General features: G+C 42.1%; 1 protein-coding gene across 1 annotated transcript in view; it reads left to right on the plus strand.

The window, feature by feature from the left end:
• Nucleotides 1-18,730, plus strand: part of map3k10 (mitogen-activated protein kinase kinase kinase 10) — a 49,957-nt gene that overhangs the window by 26,252 nt on the left and 4,975 nt on the right. Inside the window, exons 2-9 of the mRNA XM_026192107.1 lie at nt 9,155-9,335; nt 10,522-10,670; nt 14,091-14,266; nt 14,672-14,918; nt 16,532-16,654; nt 16,727-16,865; nt 17,438-17,550; nt 17,632-17,930. Coding sequence (XP_026047892.1) covers nt 9,155-9,335; nt 10,522-10,670; nt 14,091-14,266; nt 14,672-14,918; nt 16,532-16,654; nt 16,727-16,865; nt 17,438-17,550; nt 17,632-17,930 — 1,427 coding nt within the window. The remainder of the gene's footprint in view (nt 1-9,154; nt 9,336-10,521; nt 10,671-14,090; nt 14,267-14,671; nt 14,919-16,531; nt 16,655-16,726; nt 16,866-17,437; nt 17,551-17,631; nt 17,931-18,730) is intronic.

Raw genomic sequence — 18,730 nt, forward strand, 5'->3', positions numbered from 1 at the left:
TATTTTGCCTCCCTTAAGTATAATAACATGTTTTTTAAATGTTGTGACTGACATGTCCAAAAGAAAGCATAAAAGAGTATTATTATTAGATCATTTATGTTTATATTTTGTAATGAATTTTTAAAACAGGCCTTTGGACAGTGGATGCCTCTGGCTGTTACTCTGACTATTCTTGTTAGTTCTAGCTTTTTTTTAAAAAATTTTTATTTATTTATTTATTTTTAGCTTAAGTAGTGAAAGAGGTGGGGTGAGCCCTGAGCACCTGGTGCAAGCGAGATGACCCGTTCCAGAGAGGAGCAGGCAGGGAGTCTTGCTGTCAAACTATAACGCAGGCATCCTGAGGTGAGATCAGGGAGGACAGAAAGCTCCTGGGGGGAAGAAAGCCAGAAGCTTGCTTGGATAAGTTTAAATCGGGTCACCACAGCGGTGGAGTCGTTATCACAGTCGCCTCACAGCAAGAAGGTGAGATGTATGTTGGGGACCTTCAAAGTCAAAGTTGTTAACTGTGTAACAAACAGTTCTTTTGAAAAAATGCAACTTTTACTTTGAAGGTGATCGCTCTCTGTTTCGACGATTTCTGTTGCACTTTTTATGTTGAGTGTTTGCACACAAGCGTGGATCTACCATGCAAACTACGGCCATCCGCGACCGTCTGCTACAGACCAATCACAAGCAGGTTTTTAGTGCAGCACCCTCTTCGTGACTTATTTCACCTAGAAACAGCCAGCAACCATTTGCCAACCAGTGGGGGAATAAACATTTTTCCATAGCAACCAGTTGTTGGCAGGGATCGGCTCACTGGTCTTTAGGATTTGGTGTTTTAAGACTGTCAATAGTACACACTGAATATGCCCAACCAAAAACCTGGTTTTCATAACAGTCATTATACAAAAGATACTAGGTCTGTGTCCTATATTATCATGGATGCTTTACTTTTAGTGGATGAAGCAAACTTCCTGCTGCATTTAGTTTTGCTTACATTGCAAATGCTCTCGTCCTGCTTCAAGTCAGCGATTATTTTCGCCGTGCTGCTTTTACTGTTGTGAAATAATTCTCCTCTGTTGCTGACTAATAGTTACACAAACCTGCATGAAGTACAACATACTCTGTTCAACATACTGGGCAGCAGGGTTTTCCAGATCACAACTAGCATGTGCTAAACACTCTTTGCTTATGTGTTTTGTTTTGTTTTTAAATAAAAGCTTTCCAGAAATGCCTTCACTCAGAAGACCTTTGCACATTCCATTGTGGTGAAGCATCCATGTGGGCTGTAGGCTAATGTGTCACCTGTTCTTAATGCCCTGACTAACTAGTCTGAAGGATCATTAGTAAGCTCAAAGCCTCTCTGTCAGTGTTTAAACAACGACTGGGGTCAAAGTCCGACAATGGATGTCTGGTGCGAGTAAATAAATAATCAGAGGGGCAGAAAACTGCTGCCGCACTGCTCTCTGTGGAAAAAACTTGACTCCCAGCAGGTGTCTCTGACAGCTGATCAATACTCGGCTGTGATAGTAGCTTTGAGAGTGCGGCCTGAGTCACACTGTGTGTCCTGTCCAAAAACTAAACCCTACAGTCCTCTTCCAGAGATCACAAACTGGTGCATACCTGTGTCAAAGACTGATGTAGCCACTGTGACGTCATGCAGTGCTTTTTGGGTTTCGGGATTTTAAAGAAATAATCTTATGACATGAATAAGAGGTGGATCTGACCTTTAATGTATAACTAAAACTTGGTTTGATGACATTAGAATAGGTTCCAGGATTTTCCAAAAGTAGACCACCCTCACTAATGTCTAATGCAAACTCGTTTTGTTCTATAAGTAGACCTGAAACATGACAGAAGCCACAGTACAGAAAAGATTTTTAAGGGTTCTCCTATTAGGTTTATAACTGAGGTGTTTTCAGTGCCACAGGTGTGTAAAATCAAACACATAAGCCTTCTGCCTTTAAAAGAATTTGTGAATGAATGGGTCGTTCTAAAAAGCTTACTGAATTAAACCACACTCTAATAGGATGCAACAAGTCAGAATGTGAAGTTTATTGCCTCCTAGATGTTCAATTATTGCAATTAGGGACCACGGGCACTGAAGTTACACAGCACTGAGGTGCGTGGTACCCAAAAGACTTAATAACTGCAGAGCTCCTGTTTATGAAGCTCAGTTTTTATCTTCATTGCTTTATTTTTCCTCAAGGAGCTATTTGCTTGGCTTTAGACTCGTTCTGATCTGCTTGTTTATAATTTGGATGCTCTCTGTAGGTTGCAGGCACAGCACTCTGAGGTCATTGATAAGAGAGTGTAAATGATATTGACTTTTTGGACTTTGCTTTCAAAGAGCAGAGAAAGCACCAGTTTTTCTTGATGAAATACTGTCAAAGTATGATGACTGTAATCAAGATGTGCGATTAATCAGTGGCTGTGATATTTACCAGAATTCATGTTTGTATAGAAGCCCTTTGGGAGAATGTAAGCAGTGCTTCTTGCTTTCTTCTCATTCCCATTTTGAGATAACATTTCCAACAGCGCTGGCATCGCATTGTGTAAAAGCCACACTATCCTTGAGGACTTTTTTTCCCCTCCTTCACTGCGATAAAAATATGCTTCCCACGCCCTTGTGAGTCTTATTTGTGTGTCGCTGCACTTCAGGTTTCTGTGCTGCCAGCTTAACACAAACATGTTGATTTGTGTGTTTGATGTGTGGATGGAAGAACTTGTGGCAGGGTGAATATGAAGGCCTCTCTACCAGTGTGTGAACCTAAGCTGATGATATAGTCATTTGAAGATGAGAAACCGAGAGGAAGCAGGTGGAAGTGCTGCTTCAGTCACACATCCAGTTTGTGTTTGTGCATTTCTGTCAGCCTCCCTGTCTTTTTCTTTCTATTTCCACCCGACCTTCCACCCACATGCCTGATGTCCTCTCCCAGAGTGTCAGGGCTCTGTATATGTACACACGAAACGAACTGGGAAAGGTGGACTGTGAGGACACACCCATCCGAGCATGCAAACACATCCCAATCTCTCTCTGTCCTTTTTTTCTTTTTCTTTTTGGAGTCTGTCCGGGTCCATTTTTGCTTCTCAGAAACAGCTAACCCCGAGGAGACAGTCGTCCCTCACACAGACGGCAGTATCAGAATAGAACGGATGAAGGAGGAGGAGGATGAGGGCAGCTTATTATCACTGTCAGCAACCCTCACTTTACTCCTCGACACAGTCACATTACCTTAGAGAGGTGGAAAATAACATGTACTCAAGGACTCGCCTATATTTTTCAAGTTTTTATCTTCAGCGTTATACATTTTAAAGCGTTGGTAAAACATGTAGTATTTATTTGCTCTAGATGTTTCATCTGTGATGTGTTATATAATAACAAAGCTGAAACCGTAACTGACTTTTCCAGAAAACTGAAGAAAACAGCAAATATTCAAATGTGAGCAGTATTTGGCATTTTTGCTCAAAACTGTTGCTGAATATTTTTTCTCATTATCCACTAAGATATAGAATATTTTATTCCTTTTTTGCTAATACGCATGCCCGAGGTGACATACTTCACCTTTTTATTAAAGTAAAAGCACCAAGGGCACGATATAAAAATACATAGTTACAGGTAAAAGTCTTAAATTAAAAAACAAAACAAAAAACAAACTGCTCAAGTAGACGTCCAGTCCACTGTAACAGTAATATATAGTAGTATATATTGTATACATTATAGTGGTTTGTTTTCTTTCGTTTTTTGTACCAGTGCATTGATTAATGCATTGGTTCAAATTATAAGCAAATGTAAAGAAATTAGCCAACAGAAGTCGACTTATAGGACAAAACCCACACAGTGAACATAGCAGGAGAAAGCAAACACAATAAACACACACTGACCCCAACAATGCAGCGAATACACATTTAATACCTGCCTTTTAGTTCTTTAACAGCTGTTTATGTTATTCATTAATTAGACAACTCTATGCAATGTACAGAATATCACAGAAACATATGGGGTTAGTCTGTGATTTCCACCAGTTACCATTGGAGTCAAACTTCTTGTATCACTTCAATAACTTTATTATAATTTAACCTAGGCTATACATATTTGTTATCATGTACAAATAATATGCATACAGTATAGTTTAATTGAGTATGGATTCCATACAAATAGGTTGACTCCATCAGTAGTTCTGGAGAAAATTATAACAACGATAGAAAATACCAGCTATACAACTGGAGTGTTTATATTTAATGCAGTGTGGCGTTCCTCAGGGTTCAATTTTGGGTCCTGAATTATTTTATTTGGTTTATTAATAATATATATAACCCCCCAAAAATTTATAAATGTGGTTTGACAGAAATATGCTGTCACTGGATTTACATAAAATACCTTTTTGGTGTTTGGAACCAGCAATAAAAAAAAAAAAGGGAGGATCAAGTAAAAGATACCTGGTTTGATCCAAGGAGGAGACACAAATCCCTTTTTGGGTTGTTTCAAGACAGGAACTAACTGCTGTGGTGGTCCTTTGTGAATAAGAAAACAACCAAAAGTATCGTTTTCTACTCATTTAACAATCGAGTGAATTGAATAAAATATATTGTTCTTTTAAAAGATTATATTGTACATAAAGTCTAATAAGAAAAGACCCCAAAACAGTGTGCACTTCTAATGCCATACATTCACATTTTATGAAATATGAAGAAATACACCAGACCGTTAAGATAAGAAAACAGAATAGTAAACAATGCTGATTTAAAGGTGCAGGGCCACAGTGGCTGAGCTGAAGACCTTGATAGTCTCATATAGAGAGCTGCCAATAAGCAATAAATAAACTCTAGGATACTTTTTAAGGTCACTATAACATTTTTCTTAACTGGCTTTGCAATCTGTAAACCACCACATGTCATTTGAACCTCAATAAGATAAGAAAAAACACACTTCAAAGAACAAGTGAGAAACTTCAGGAAGAGCAGCACTCACTGATGTGTGGGAGATGCTGTGTGTACAGCGACACAAAAATAGAATTACATTATGAAGGATCTGATCTGGGCGGACGTAAAGCAAGTTACAGGCAGAGTCGTGTGACCTCTTTGTCGCTATTAAGACCTGACCCAGCAGACAAACACAAACACGATTTAATCGTCGTCTCACCGCTACAGCCTCTCTGTAATGGAGTGCTGTGACGGCGTTCCTCAAGCAAAACATGACTCGGCTATGGAAGTATCAGCTGATAGGCCTGAGAGCACGTCCGTATCACTGAAACTCGTCTCCTAGCGAGCTTGTGGACAGAGCACAGAGAGCGAAAGAGACACACCTTTATCATGTGAAAGGTTATTGTGCATGTGTGTGTGCGCGCGCACAGGAGTGCACGTGTGTGTGTAAACAAAGACGCTGTTGTGTGTGTGTGTGTGTGTGTGTGTGTGTGTGTGTGTGTGTGTGTGTGTGTGTGTGTGTGTGTGTAGCCTTGTTTCACCACCTTTTGCATACGGCTGTAGATAATTGCGAGCGAGTCAGAGAGAGAGAGAGCAACCCCCACCAGCTTCCAGTGAACTGTGTACACTCCAAATATTTCCATAGCCAGTCCTCTCACGGAAATGAAGGAGGAAGTCTGAGAGTGGCACAAAGACGAAGGTATCTAATGTTAGCAAGGAGACTGCATACATTAAAATACCGTCACTGTAGGAAACTGCAGACTGACCAGGTAGTTTCACTGAATGGAAGAAATAGGCACAAAGGTCCAACTACACCTGCTCTGCGAACATGGCTGTGCTGCTGAACTCTTATTCTTAATGAAAAATAGATCCATGGTTTGATTTTCAGCATTTATGCAGTGGCCCTGGCAGGTGAAGTGCACTCAAAGTTATGAATTATCAGCAAATAGAAAAACACTGCACACAAAACTCAGCAGAGGGAGAAAAAACACATTGGAAATTGAATAAAACACAAAGCATGTAGGAAAGAAAATCTCACAAATCAAAAAAAGGTGTTTTAGGGGAGACAATAATGTGACGGAACAGGTGAGGAAGTGATAGAAACCAAAACATGCAGATAATATGTGGGATGATGTGTATGATTCTTATAACTCTTTACATGCTTATTAGCTGTTAGTCATACTTGTTTTTAATCTCTGGCTCTCTTCCACATGTCTTTTATCCTGTCTTCCGTCTTTCACCCCAACCGGTCGTGGCAGATGGCCGAGATTGGTTCTGCCGGAGGTTTCTTCCTGTTAAAAGGGAGTTTTTCCTTCCCACTGTCACCAAAGTGCTTGCTCATAGGGGGTCATATGATTGTTGGGATTTTCTCTATGTATTTTTGTAGGGTCTACCTTCCAATATAAAGCGCCTTGAGGCAACTGTTGTTGTGATTTGGCGCTGTATAAATAAAATTGAATTGAATAGAATAGCCGTTTACTGTTAGCTCGTCACCTCTGCAGCTGGTCCGTCACATTATTGTCTCCACAAAAACACTTGCGTTGTGTTCTGTGAACACAACACAGAAGGTTGTTACCTGAACACAGCCTCAGTCAAGAATGTAATCAAAGTGATTTTTTTTTGTGTGTGTGTGTTTTGCTTTGCTTTCTGTTGTGTTTTTGTTTTGTTGTGCGCTTTTGTAGCATTTCTATATTTGCTGCTGTTTTCTTAAGTTGCAATGCATTTGACGTCTCAGGCCCATCGTAATTTTCACAGATTCTGCTGAATATAATAAGAAGTGAAAGAAGACTCTTTAATCTCCTCCTGCCTTCATTGCACTGCCCCCTGCGTCTTGTTCATGGTCTCTGATTGCAGGAGTGGGGAGTTTTGGTGTTTTACATTTTTTTGGGTTTTTTTTTTTTTTTTTTGGTAATATAGTAGGTCTTTACTTCTCAATATAAAGCATTTTGGGACAACTGTTGTGAACAACAGGCCATGGAAAAAGACTTTCGGACTGCCTCGAAGAGATTCTGGCAAACCGTCAGGCGTCTCAGGAGGGGAAAGCGGTGCTCTACCTGCACTGTGTATAGTGCTGGCGGAGCGCTGTTGACGTCGACTGAGAAAATTGTCGGGCGGTGGAAGGAATACTTCGAGGACCTCCTTAATCCCACTGACACGTCTTCCGGGGAGGAAGCAGAGTCTGGGGATGAGGGGTGTGACCCACCGATTTCCGGGGGCGAGGTCACTGAGGCAGTTAAACAACTCCTTGGTGGCAGAGCCCCTGGTGTCGATGAGGTCCGCCCCGAGTTCCTGAAGGCTCTGGACGTTGTAGGGCTGTCTTGGTTGACACGTCTCTGCAATGTTGCGTGGAGATCAGGGGCAGTACCTGTGGACTGGCAGACCGGGGTGGTGGTCCCCATCTTCAAGAAGGGGGACCGGAGGGTGTGTTCCAACTACAGGGGGATCACACTCCTCAGCCTCCCCGGGAAAGTCTATGCCAGGGTGCTGGAGAGGAGGGTTCGTCCGCTAGTCGAACCTCGGATACAGGAGGAACAATGCGGTTTTCGTCCTGGTCGCGGAACACTGGACCAGCTCTTTGTCCTCTCGAGGATACTTGAGGGTGCATGGGAGTTTGCCCAACCAGTCTACATGTGTTTTGTGGACCTGGAGAAGGCATTCGACCGTGTCCCTCGGGGCGTCCTGTGGGAGGTGTTGCGCGAGTATGGGGTGTCTGGCCCATTGCTACGGGCCATTCAATCCCTATACAACCGTTGCAAGAGCTTGGTTCGCATTGCCGGCAATAAGTCGGACTCGTTCCCGGTGGGTGATGGGCTCCGCCAAGGCTGCCCTTTGTCTCCGGTTCTGTTCATAATTTTTATGGACAGGATTTCTAGGCGCAGCCAAGTGGCGGAGGGCTTTCGCTTTGGTGGCCTCAGAATCTCATCTCTGATTTTTGCGGATGATGTGGTTCTGTTGGCTTCATCGGGTGAGGGCCTCCAGCTCGCACTGGAGCGGTTCGCAGCCGAGTGTAACGCAGCGGGAATGAGGATCAGCACCTCCAAATCTGAGGCCATGGTTCTCAGCCGGAAAAGGGTGGAGTGCCCACTCCGGGTCGGGGATGAGTTCCTGCCCCAAGTGGAGGAGTTCAAGTATCTCGGGGTCTTGTTCGCGAGTGATGGGAGAAGGGAGCTGGAGATCGACAGACGGATTGGGGCTGCGGCTGCAGTAATGCGGACGCTGCACCGGTCGGTCGTGGTGAAGAGGGAGCTGAGTGTAAAAGCGAAGCTCTCAATTTACCGGTCGATCTACGTCCCTACCCTCACCTATGGCCACGAGCTGTGGGTAGTGACCGAAAGAACGAGATCGCGGATACAAGCGGCGGAAATGAGCTTCCTCCGAAGGGTGGCTGGCCTCTCCCTTAGAGATAGGGTGAGAAGTTCGGCCATCCGGGAGGGGCTTAGAGTAGAGCAGCTGCTGCTCCACATCGAAAGGAGCCAGCTGAGGTGGTTCGGGCATCTGGCAAGGATGCCCCCTGGGCGCCTCCTGGGCGAGGTGTTCCAGGCATGTCCCACCGGGAGGAGGCCCCGGGGCAGACCCAGGACACGCTGGAGAGATTATATTTCTCGGCTGGCCTGGGAACGCCTTGGTATTCCCCCGGACAAGCTGGAGGAGGTGGCTGGGGAGAGGGAGGTCTGGACCTCTTTGCTTAGGCTGCTACCCCCGCGACCCGACCTCGGATAAGCGGATGAAGATGGATGGATGGATGGATGGATGTTGTGAACAAACACTTAAAGTAAAGCAGAAGTTAACTGAATCACACTGACACTTCTGTTAAGGCTGTAAGTAGTGATTATTTTTGACTGATTTGTTGGTTAATTTCATTATAATTTGATCTTTTAATTTAGAACATCCACCCCCTCACCCAAAACAAATAAATAAATTCAATCTGTATCATAAAGGAACTATAAAGAAAGAGATATTTGCATTTAAGAATCATAAAAACACTTGGTTTGTGTAATGTGAGTTCATTTTTACTGCCGGATTGGAGTAATTATTCATGACTCCGGAGCTTTGTTTGCTGTCTGTGTTTCTTCTTTTTCCCTTTCAGTAGTTTGATATCTTGTCAGAGCGCATTTGCATATTTAAAAGTCACAAAAGCAGTTTCTAAGTGTATTTGTGTGCGTTTTTGTCATCCACACTGTGTGTATGAGAATGTCACCTTTTATAACGAAAGCTCTTCTCTTCTGTTTTCTTTCCTCCTCATCCTCAGTCCTCATTCTGCAGCCGGTGGAGCGGGATGACCTGAATGGCAAAACCCTGAAGATCACAGACTTTGGTCTGGCCAGAGAGTGGCACCAGACCACCAAGATGAGTGCAGCAGGGACCTACGCCTGGATGGCCCCGGAAGTCATCAAGCACTCCCTCTTCTCCAAGAGCAGCGACGTGTGGAGGTACTGCCCTTGCCTCTTTGTGTGTCACTGCACTTCCCTGGTTTACACATTGACAGATGTCTCCATGCAGCCTGTCAGGGCAGACGAACGGGGAACAGGGTGAATAACCAAAACACTTTAAAAGCTGTCAGTGGACTTTCCAGCAAAGTGGCATCAGCACAGCGTCTGCAGCAGGACAATGATCCCAAACACACAGCTAGAGTCATAAAAACCTCTGACGACCTACAACAGACAGTGTAGCCTCCTCGGGCCTTGATCTCCACATAATGCAGTCAGTCTGGGGTTACATGTAGAAAGAGAAGATAGTGAGAAAGTCTAAACACACAGGAGCAATACAGGTAGATGCTCGTCTGTGCTACAGAAATGAAAGCTTTTAGGATAAATACTGAGGTGGAGGTGGAGGTGGAGTTGAGGATGCTGAGATTTTCAATGGGAGTGACCAAGAGAGACAGGATTAGAAATGTGAGAAGCAAAAGAGGAAGACTTCAGAGAAGATGTAAGGATGTAGTGAAGAAGGTCATGCAGTGGGTTGGTGTGATTAGAGGAGAGGGCTGGTGAGATGGAGGAAGATGATCTACTGTGTTGGACCTCTAACTGAAACGGTAAGAAGAAGAAGAGCAGGGAAGAAGAAAGTTAAGTAATTAGCAATTCCAAGTGTTCAGGTTGTTTATTTAATAACATGGCCTGCATATAAAAGATAGGCATCATCTGCAGGAAGTGATGCGTGATTGCAGAAGGAAGTCAGATTGACTGGAAATTATGACAACAGCAGATATTCTTCTGATGGTTTCAGTCACTAGTTTCATATTTTATTTAATATCACGTTCACGTGGCTTATACTGGGCCACTTTAATTTTATATTGTGACTGTTTGCACTATATTTAGTGAATAACATTCTCCTTTATATTGCTGCATTATTGAACACAGAGCTATTTTACTTTATAGAGGTATTTTCTGTATTGCACAACAGAAAGCTGTTTATTCTACGTTGTACTTATCGACACACATCCCACCCAGCCTGCTTTATCTTTTCTTTTTGACTAAACTTGACTAAATGACTAATTTGCTGTGAATGTTAGATCCACAGCATGTTCTACACTTAAAAAAAATGAAGGTGACAGTTGAAAACTTTTTTTAAGTTAGAATAGATTTAATGTTGATTTCTCATTTTTATCTCTCCTCATAGTTTTGGTGTGTTGCTCTGGGAGTTGCTCACTGGCGAGGTTCCTTACCGGGAGATAGATGCACTGGCGGTAGCTTACGGAGTCGCAATGAACAAGCTGACGCTTCCCGTCCCTTCAACCTGCCCTGAACCTTTTGCTCAACTACTGGGAGGTAAGAAGGTTGTTACCTGAACACAGCCTCAGTCAAGAATGTAATCAAAGTGATTTTTTTGTGTGTGTGTGTGTGTTTGTCACATATGTAATCACGGTTAGCTGAAGATGAAGGTATGGCTGCTCCAGCAGCCGCACTGAAAGCTGTTTGAAAATATATTTGGTTTGTTTCCGGCATGTTTTTGCATATGATCTGGATATTGTGTTTTGTGATGTGTCACTGCGGTATTTCTGTTGGGGTTTGTGGTTAGATTAATAATATATTCATTTCCTGTCTTAAAAATTAGATTTTAAAACATGAAAAACACCCCCAAAAATGGCAAAGTAGGAGGTGGTAAGAGAAAAAAACTCAAAAAGTTTACAGGAAGTGGTTTCTAAAACTAAAAAAGTCCAAAATGATGATTATTATTATTGTTATCGTCATCATCAAAAACCCATCCAGTTGGCAGTTTTTCCCCAAGCTTGTGGCAGTTTTTCCACTTCGCTCATGTACACGAACATATATGTTAATTTATCGGCTTACATTCTTTTAATCTTTATGATATCACTTTATATAGTGAGATGGCAAGAATCATAATCTTTATTAACACAGTAGCAATGAAATTTTCCGAACTCCCTCAGAAATCTTTAAATTTCGGTCCTGCACATTAAATTTACCTGCGTTTACTTTGCTTTACTATTTCGACCTCACCTTGGAAAATGTTTAAGCTTTACTTTCACTTGCTGCTTTAGTTAGATTAGCAGATTAACAGCTGCACTTCAGAAACACACCTCCTAAAAAGAGGAGATTTCACATAGGTGGGGGAAAATGTTTTTCTCAGACATTTCTGACTATATTTTAAGGAATATCTGAGTTTTCTGACTTTAATGATCTCAGAGATTACTCGAGTTGTTTTTATTCATTGAATGACTTTAATATGTCTTCCCTTCTCCTTTGTCTCTCTTTATAACCTAGTAAAGCCCTAAAATGTTGCTGTGAATATGACCTTAAACTGTCACTGAAAATGCTGAAACATTTTAAATAAGCCCACAGGCTGTTCATATCCACTGACTTCAAGATCCTGTAACTTTTGAGGTTACTGTTGTTCATTTTAAAACAATTTCTATCCCACATTTGGGAGATGAGAAGCAAACACAGAGATAAAATAGACGACGCGTGTCTGGACGGTTTCATTAACTTACTTTTTATACATGCCTGAGCTCCCCCCGGGCCACATTTCTCCTTTTCACCTTGCAAATAATCGCTGTTAACAGTGGTGGAGTATTAACCGGCTCCTGTTTCAGAGTTCAGATCATCCCTGTTTAAACACACACTTGCTTTATATCTAAGCTGCCCTAATATGCTTATTCCCAGGTTACTTTTAAAAAAATGTGGATGGTTAAAGCTGCAGGGCAGGTTTAATGTAAAAGACAAAAAAAAAAAGAGAGAGAGATGCGTCTCAAACTGTCAGCACCACAGCACCAAACTTCCCTCCCACTCTTGCTGCTTAAAGCTCCTTTCCCCCACTTCATCTTATCCAAGTTCATCCGTTAATCTCCCCTTTGTCATCCCTCGCTACTCTCTACACTCTGTTTACTCCTGTCATCGGCTCACTTTCATCGCCTCTCCCGCCACATGGATTTTATGGTAATTTAGATCCATTAAAAAAATGAACGTCACCTGCTGCAGGCTGTATTTTTAGCCCCTATTTTTTCCATGTTTTCAATTTTCCACTGTTAGTGCTTCTCTTGCGTTAATCTGTTGGACTTTTAGGAGACGGGTTGTGTGTTTGTAGTTAGACGTCGGAGAGGCAGTTGTGATCAGTTTGTGGCTCGGCAGATTATTGTAGGTGTGCGGCATGTTTCGGCAACACTGGCAGTCGGGGTTTGGCTCATGATGGTCGCCATATGCCGTCTCATCTCGCTTCCTTCCACGTCTCCTGTTGCCGCTTTGAGTGCCAGAAAGGGAAGAATTGTCCGAGCCAGCAATTCATGGCTAAGTCCTTTTTGTGCTGTACTAATAACCTGACCGCTGTGTGATAGGCTAATAAACATTAACTGTCGATGGGGTAGAGGGCGAGTCTACTGAAATGATCTATGTGTCATTTTGTTAGACCTAAAAATGGATTTTTAGGTTTTATTGTGTGCTTGTTCATCCATCCAAACATCCCCAGGGTCACGGCGTGCTGGAGCTTATCCCAGCTGTCATAGGGTAGAAGGTGGTGTACACCCTGCACAGTCCGTCGCACAGCCACTGTCTGTCTTTCTAAAACTTGAAGGAAAAATTCAGACAAAATGAATATATAAATCTGATATGTAAACATATCTATCTATATCTAACTATCTGTATTATTTTTTATAGATTTTGCTGCATGCATTTATTCTGTACCGTCCACTTCCCAGTATAGGACAAAGCTAATTAGATAACAATCCATGTTTCCATGTTACAGAGACGCCAAATACCAACATTTTATTAAATAAATTAAAATAATAGGAAAAAAAACAGAAAACAGACTTAGTCTGAATTAGGACGTAGCTTTGTCAGAGCAAGATAGTGGCTCAGACACCTGAGTAAAAAAACGACAGGATCCTCTTTGCATTCTGCGACTCTTCACGACCACTTTTGATCACAAGGCGATTGCACAGGTCTCCTGATAGGAGACGACCTTTCTGCAAACTGTCACAGTCCGAGTTGGACTAACTGCATTTACTCTCAAAGAGATTGTTGAAGGTCTGTAAATGTAAAGGGTTTTAAACTATGGTGACATCTTCTCCAAGTATAACAGTGAGTCTTTGTCCATGAGCTCGACTCAGCTGACTGCCAGGCTGGTTGGGTTCTGGTTATTTTATGGTAAAACAAGAAGGTGGATGAGTGGAAATGTAATAGTTAAATATGTAGACGGCTACAGATATGTGATTCTTGCTGACCTATCACAGTTAATTCTGCATTATTAGAAACAGATTACATGTAATTGCCATAAAAAACTAAAGTGTGATAATATTATCTTGCTGGATAAAATAGATAATGACAGATTTGACTTTGAGGACATAATTTGCAGTTTAAAAATACATAGTTACGATTAGCTCAGTCCCTCCTTTAAAGTCTTTATTTTGGTAAACGTGGTAGTGAGATTTTTCCAAGGACATTGTGTGAAAATATGTTTTGACATTAGAAGCCTGATTACATAAGATCACATTTGTTATGCCTTTAAAAAAATGTGCTTATGTATTTTTAAATGTTTCATATTTGAAATCTTTGAAATTTCTGTGACAATTTTACACTTAATTAAGAAAAAGTAGCGTCTGTTCAATTATTGCAAACACAACTTAAATGGCACTTTATTTCACGTGTGCCTGTAATTTTACGTTATAGTTATAAGTCATGATTACAGCTGCGAAATCCATAATAAACAACAGATTCTTACTGTCTGCTGCTCCTCAGAGTGCTGGAGCCCGAACCCTCACGGCAGGCCGTCGTTCACCAGTATCCTGAGGCGGCTGCTGGCCATCGAGCAGTCGGCCATGTTTCAGATGCCTCTGGAGTCCTTTCACTCCTTACAAGAAGACTGGAGGCTGGAGATCCAGCAGATGTTCGACGAGCTCAGGGCCAAAGAGAAGGTGAGAAATGGTGGATTTTTATAAAACATGTCTGCATATAAAAATACTTTAAAGCGCTCGTATGTGCGCGCAGATCCTCTCTGTACTATAATGCTCAGTGTTGTGGTTAGAAGTCACATTGTACAAAGACAGAATGAGTAAATTAGAACTTTAGTTTCCAGCTAAAAGTTGACAAATGTGAGTACATTCGTTTGCTCTTCTTTTCTCCTGTTCTGAGCTGATTTATTCAGACAGAAGTGCTTTAATAAAAGTCACATTTCATACGGAGGTGAGAGGAATCTCACGCTGTCACATCTGTGCTGCTTCTGCAAATAAGAATTAAGTTAGCAGCTAACAAAATGCCAGGAAAGAGGTGTCAAAAGAGGTGCTGTGGTAAGCTCTTCATCTTCCCCTGCTTCTCTGCAGGAGCTGAGATCATGGGAGGAGGCGCTGGCCCGAGCAGCCGAGGAGCAGAAGGAGCAGGAGGAACAGCTGAGGAAGAGGGAGCAGGAGCTGGCAGAGAGGGAGATCGACATTGTTGAGCGAGAGCTGAACATCATCATCCACCAGATGTACCAGGAAAAGCCCAGCGTCAAGAAGAGGAAGGGCCACTTCAAGAAGAGCCGATTACTGAAGCTGGGCAGAGACAGCAACTGTATCAGTCTGCCCTCTGGTGGGTGCACACAGGAATCACACCCGGACAGTTTTAATCCGGTGAATCAGGTGCACAAAGGTGGTATGATGTCACTTCCTGTGAGATGGGGTATTTTCAGGTGGAAAATTTAGGACACTGGCTGCATTTGAATATTCCTAAAAGAATGACCTCATATGTCCTTTCCCTAATCTTTGGGAGCTCGTTTCCGCCAGTGAAAACAAAGCGTTTCTGTCATCCATGAGTAAATACGTTTGGGTTATCTCCTCAAAATTCATACTCAAGTACTCAAAGTTATTGTCTCATCATTAAGTTATTTTTTCAGATGTTTAAGTATGTAAGTAGAAATTTTGACTCACGAATAGTAAACGATAGTAATCACTTTTCCTTGATTTTGATGGAAAACATCACAAAGGCAAAGAAAAAATTCATTTTTGATACTTCCCTTTGTGTTTGTTTTACCAAATCATTTCATGTAGGCTAACAAGGATGTCCCAGTAAAAAAATATCACTTCATTACTAAAGGTGGAAAGAAAAACCCGTCATATTACTTTGCTAATCCTAACAGCTGCATTTGGGACACAGTTAATGCAAAGTAACACTTTAGAAAGAAGCAGGTTTTATGAGAGAAGCCTTTCAGTTCAGATGTGTGTTTAACAAAGAGTGGTACATGGCATCCATCATCCATCCATCCATCCAGACTGGAGCCCAGTCTATCACCGGGCTAACACAGAGAGAAACAGCCATTCACTCTTACATTCACACGGCCAGTTTACAGTCAGCAGCTATCCTGACATGCATGTCTTTGTGTTTTTTCATTAGTTAGCTCACCTTTGTCTTGAATCGCTTTTTATTTAACACGTTTTAAGAAGGAAAACCGAACAGGTGGGATACTCCAAACATCACTCACAGCTTTTTTTTTGTTTGTTAACCAGTGATGATCAATATTTTGAATAACTAACAGTCCTTTTTGATAATAACATCTTCTTTGATTACTTTCATTACAAGATACAGTGCCGGGACAGCTACAGGGATTTGATAGCCTAGCATCTTTCTCAGCGTTAAACATACTGTAACAAAACACTTGACTTTTACTGCACGATGATCATACTGTGTCACAACGCAAACTCTGCCTCAGCTATTTCTGCGTTTAAGTTTGGCTCTTTTTTCCCAATTGTGTTTCACTGTACTTGGTGTTATTATCTTTCTGTTTCCTGAGGCCTTGATATAATTTAGAGATAATTTTCCCATGAATCTGTTTATATGCTTCAAAATTTCCGTCACTGCATTTCCTAGAATGACACTCTTCCAATATGTTGTTGCTGTCGAGCGAGTTGTAACCCAATAATAAGTAAAGTTAACTTAACTCTGCTTTTCAGTCAATTTATTATCCCTAAAGTGAAAGTAGGATGTAGGAAATCCAAAATATATGTTCTCATGGCGTATTAATACTCTAATACAATAGATGGGGAGACGCCTCCTGTGTGCCTCCTTTTGATGTAATTTCTGTTTATCCTCAAAATCTGCGCCTTGTTTTGTGTGTGTTTCCAAATCGCCAGTTTGTTTGTGAGTTCTTTGTCTATCAATCTCTCCTTTTGTCATGTAAATGCTTCTCATATTCCCTGTCTTTGCAGGCTTCGAGCATAAGATCACGGTGCAGGCATCGCCCAGCGTGGACAAGAGGAAGACCCAGGGGAGCGAGAGCACGACCCCGCCTGCCAGCCCTGGGGTCATACCCCGGCTGAGAGCTATCAGATGTGAGCGTTAACGTCAATAAGTCTAGTGAGGATATGGACCGGAGTTTATTGAATGTTTGCTGTGTTTTTCAGTGACGCCGAGTGATGGCAGTAAGACGTGGGGTCGCAGCGCTGTGTGTAAAAAGGAAGACCTGACGACCAATAAGAAGAAAGGACGCACCTGGGGCCCAAGCTCCACCCATCAGAAAGAGAGAGTGGGCGGCGAGGAAAAGTACGTCAACAGTTTTGCTCAAAGTTAAAGATATACTTTGGCTTTGATAATTTGGTATTTTCTCAGGTTTGTTTGAAGGGGGAGAAGTTTTTTTGACAGCACTGTATGTGGAGTGACAGGCTGCTCTTACACGGTTTGATAAACTATGGATTTTGTGGTTAATAATTTCCAGCAACAGGCACAGAAAGTCATAGCTCTTTAATTTTGAACAGAAAGCTTTGTTTTCTGTAAAAACCTGATGAAACTGCAGTGTCAACACCTGCAGGATTATAAGGCCCACTGTCTGTTCACCTGCAGGCAAGAAAAAGGGGCTTCTTCAGATACTCGTCTGGATAACACACAGAAACAAAACCTTTAGATCAATATCTCATTACAGTGAGCGGAGAAGCCAGAAGCAGAGTAATCATCTTCGCTTTGTATGAATCGCGTCCTCAAGTGGCATCGACCTGACCGGTTTATGTCCCTTTTTCGTTTAAAAAATGTTATTTTCACAGCATCTGTTGCCTCTGATAATATATTAAAAAATGGAGTCTTGATGTCCTGCCAGTCTAATTCAAATTCCCTGTTTGCAGGTTGAAGTCTCTCGCAGAGGGAAGCAAAGTTTGGTCATCCAGCGCGCCAAATCTGGGCAAGTCTCCCAAACATGCCCCGATGACTGCTGGCTTCTCCAGCCTGAATGAAATGGGTGAGTCTTTTCATTTCACTGTGCGTTCTGCCTCATTCACACAATCACAAGTGTGAGTTTAATCAATTCTGTCTTTTACAGAGGAATGCAGTGAGTTTGAGGAATCGCCAGGCTCCTTGCTGCCCTCGGAGTCGAGCAGTAACGGGGCCATGGAGGACTCGGGTTCCCTGTGGAGCAGCCTGGGGCCCAACATGGTGCCCGCTGTTGGGAATATGGGCTCCTGTCAGGCGGTTGGAGGCTTGGGAACGGGCGTGAGCTACCAGGACTCGCTTCGTCGCTGCAGTCAGAGGAAGAAGAGCGATATATTCCTGCTGGGTTGCGCCTCTCTGCTCGCCTCGGTGGGTCTCGGACAAGACTTGCTACAGCTGGGAAAACAGCAGGTAGGAAACCCTGAAACTGGGAGAGATATGGTTGAACTCTGGAGCAAGATTAAAGCCATGTTGCATGAGGAAGGAGCTTTTTCTTCATTTGACATTTGGATTTTTATTTTTTTTGCTGCATTTAGAGAATAAAATTGAAAGGTCAAGGGTGACTTTGATCTTGAAATGTCGAGTTTAGTCTCGACATTTAGTTTTTATTCCTCAAACCCCCACAATGAATTTATTTTTTACTTAATACATCTTCATAAGATATGATGCATGGTTTTGTATTCAGAAGATTTTATTATGCTTTTTTGCTATTCAAGGCAGTTCGATTGTTGTGCTAATCCTGTTTATTTGTGTATATCTTTGTGTTTTAATGTCCTTCTTGGAGACACAATCTCTCTTACACAATAACAGACGTGTTCATTCATACACGCATGATTCCACTTTATTGAAGACATGGCCTCTCCACATAAACAGCCTCCTCCTGCAGACGGTTTATTACCTGTTAATATAAAATCAGTGCCTGGCAGAGATCATGTCTCAGAATCTATGATACCAGGACTCCTCAGACTCATTTGAATCATTTATGAAGGATAAACCAGCATGAACAAGCCCTTATATTATCAGTGAGAGATGTGGGATGCTGCTGAGTCAGACCTGATCTTTTGTATTGAGTCAAACATGTTTCCTATTAAAGTACAGGTCGACAATATTATTACTTTATGGTCCTGTGAAAAAGACAGTTTTCACAGGACTCTTTGCAGTCCCGAAAGTTGAGAATACTTTTACTACTTCCAGAGGAATTAAGAGGGTCA

Source organism: Astatotilapia calliptera, chromosome 14, assembly GCF_900246225.1.
Source record: "Astatotilapia calliptera chromosome 14, fAstCal1.2, whole genome shotgun sequence".
Lineage (NCBI taxonomy): Eukaryota > Metazoa > Chordata > Actinopteri > Cichliformes > Cichlidae > Astatotilapia > Astatotilapia calliptera.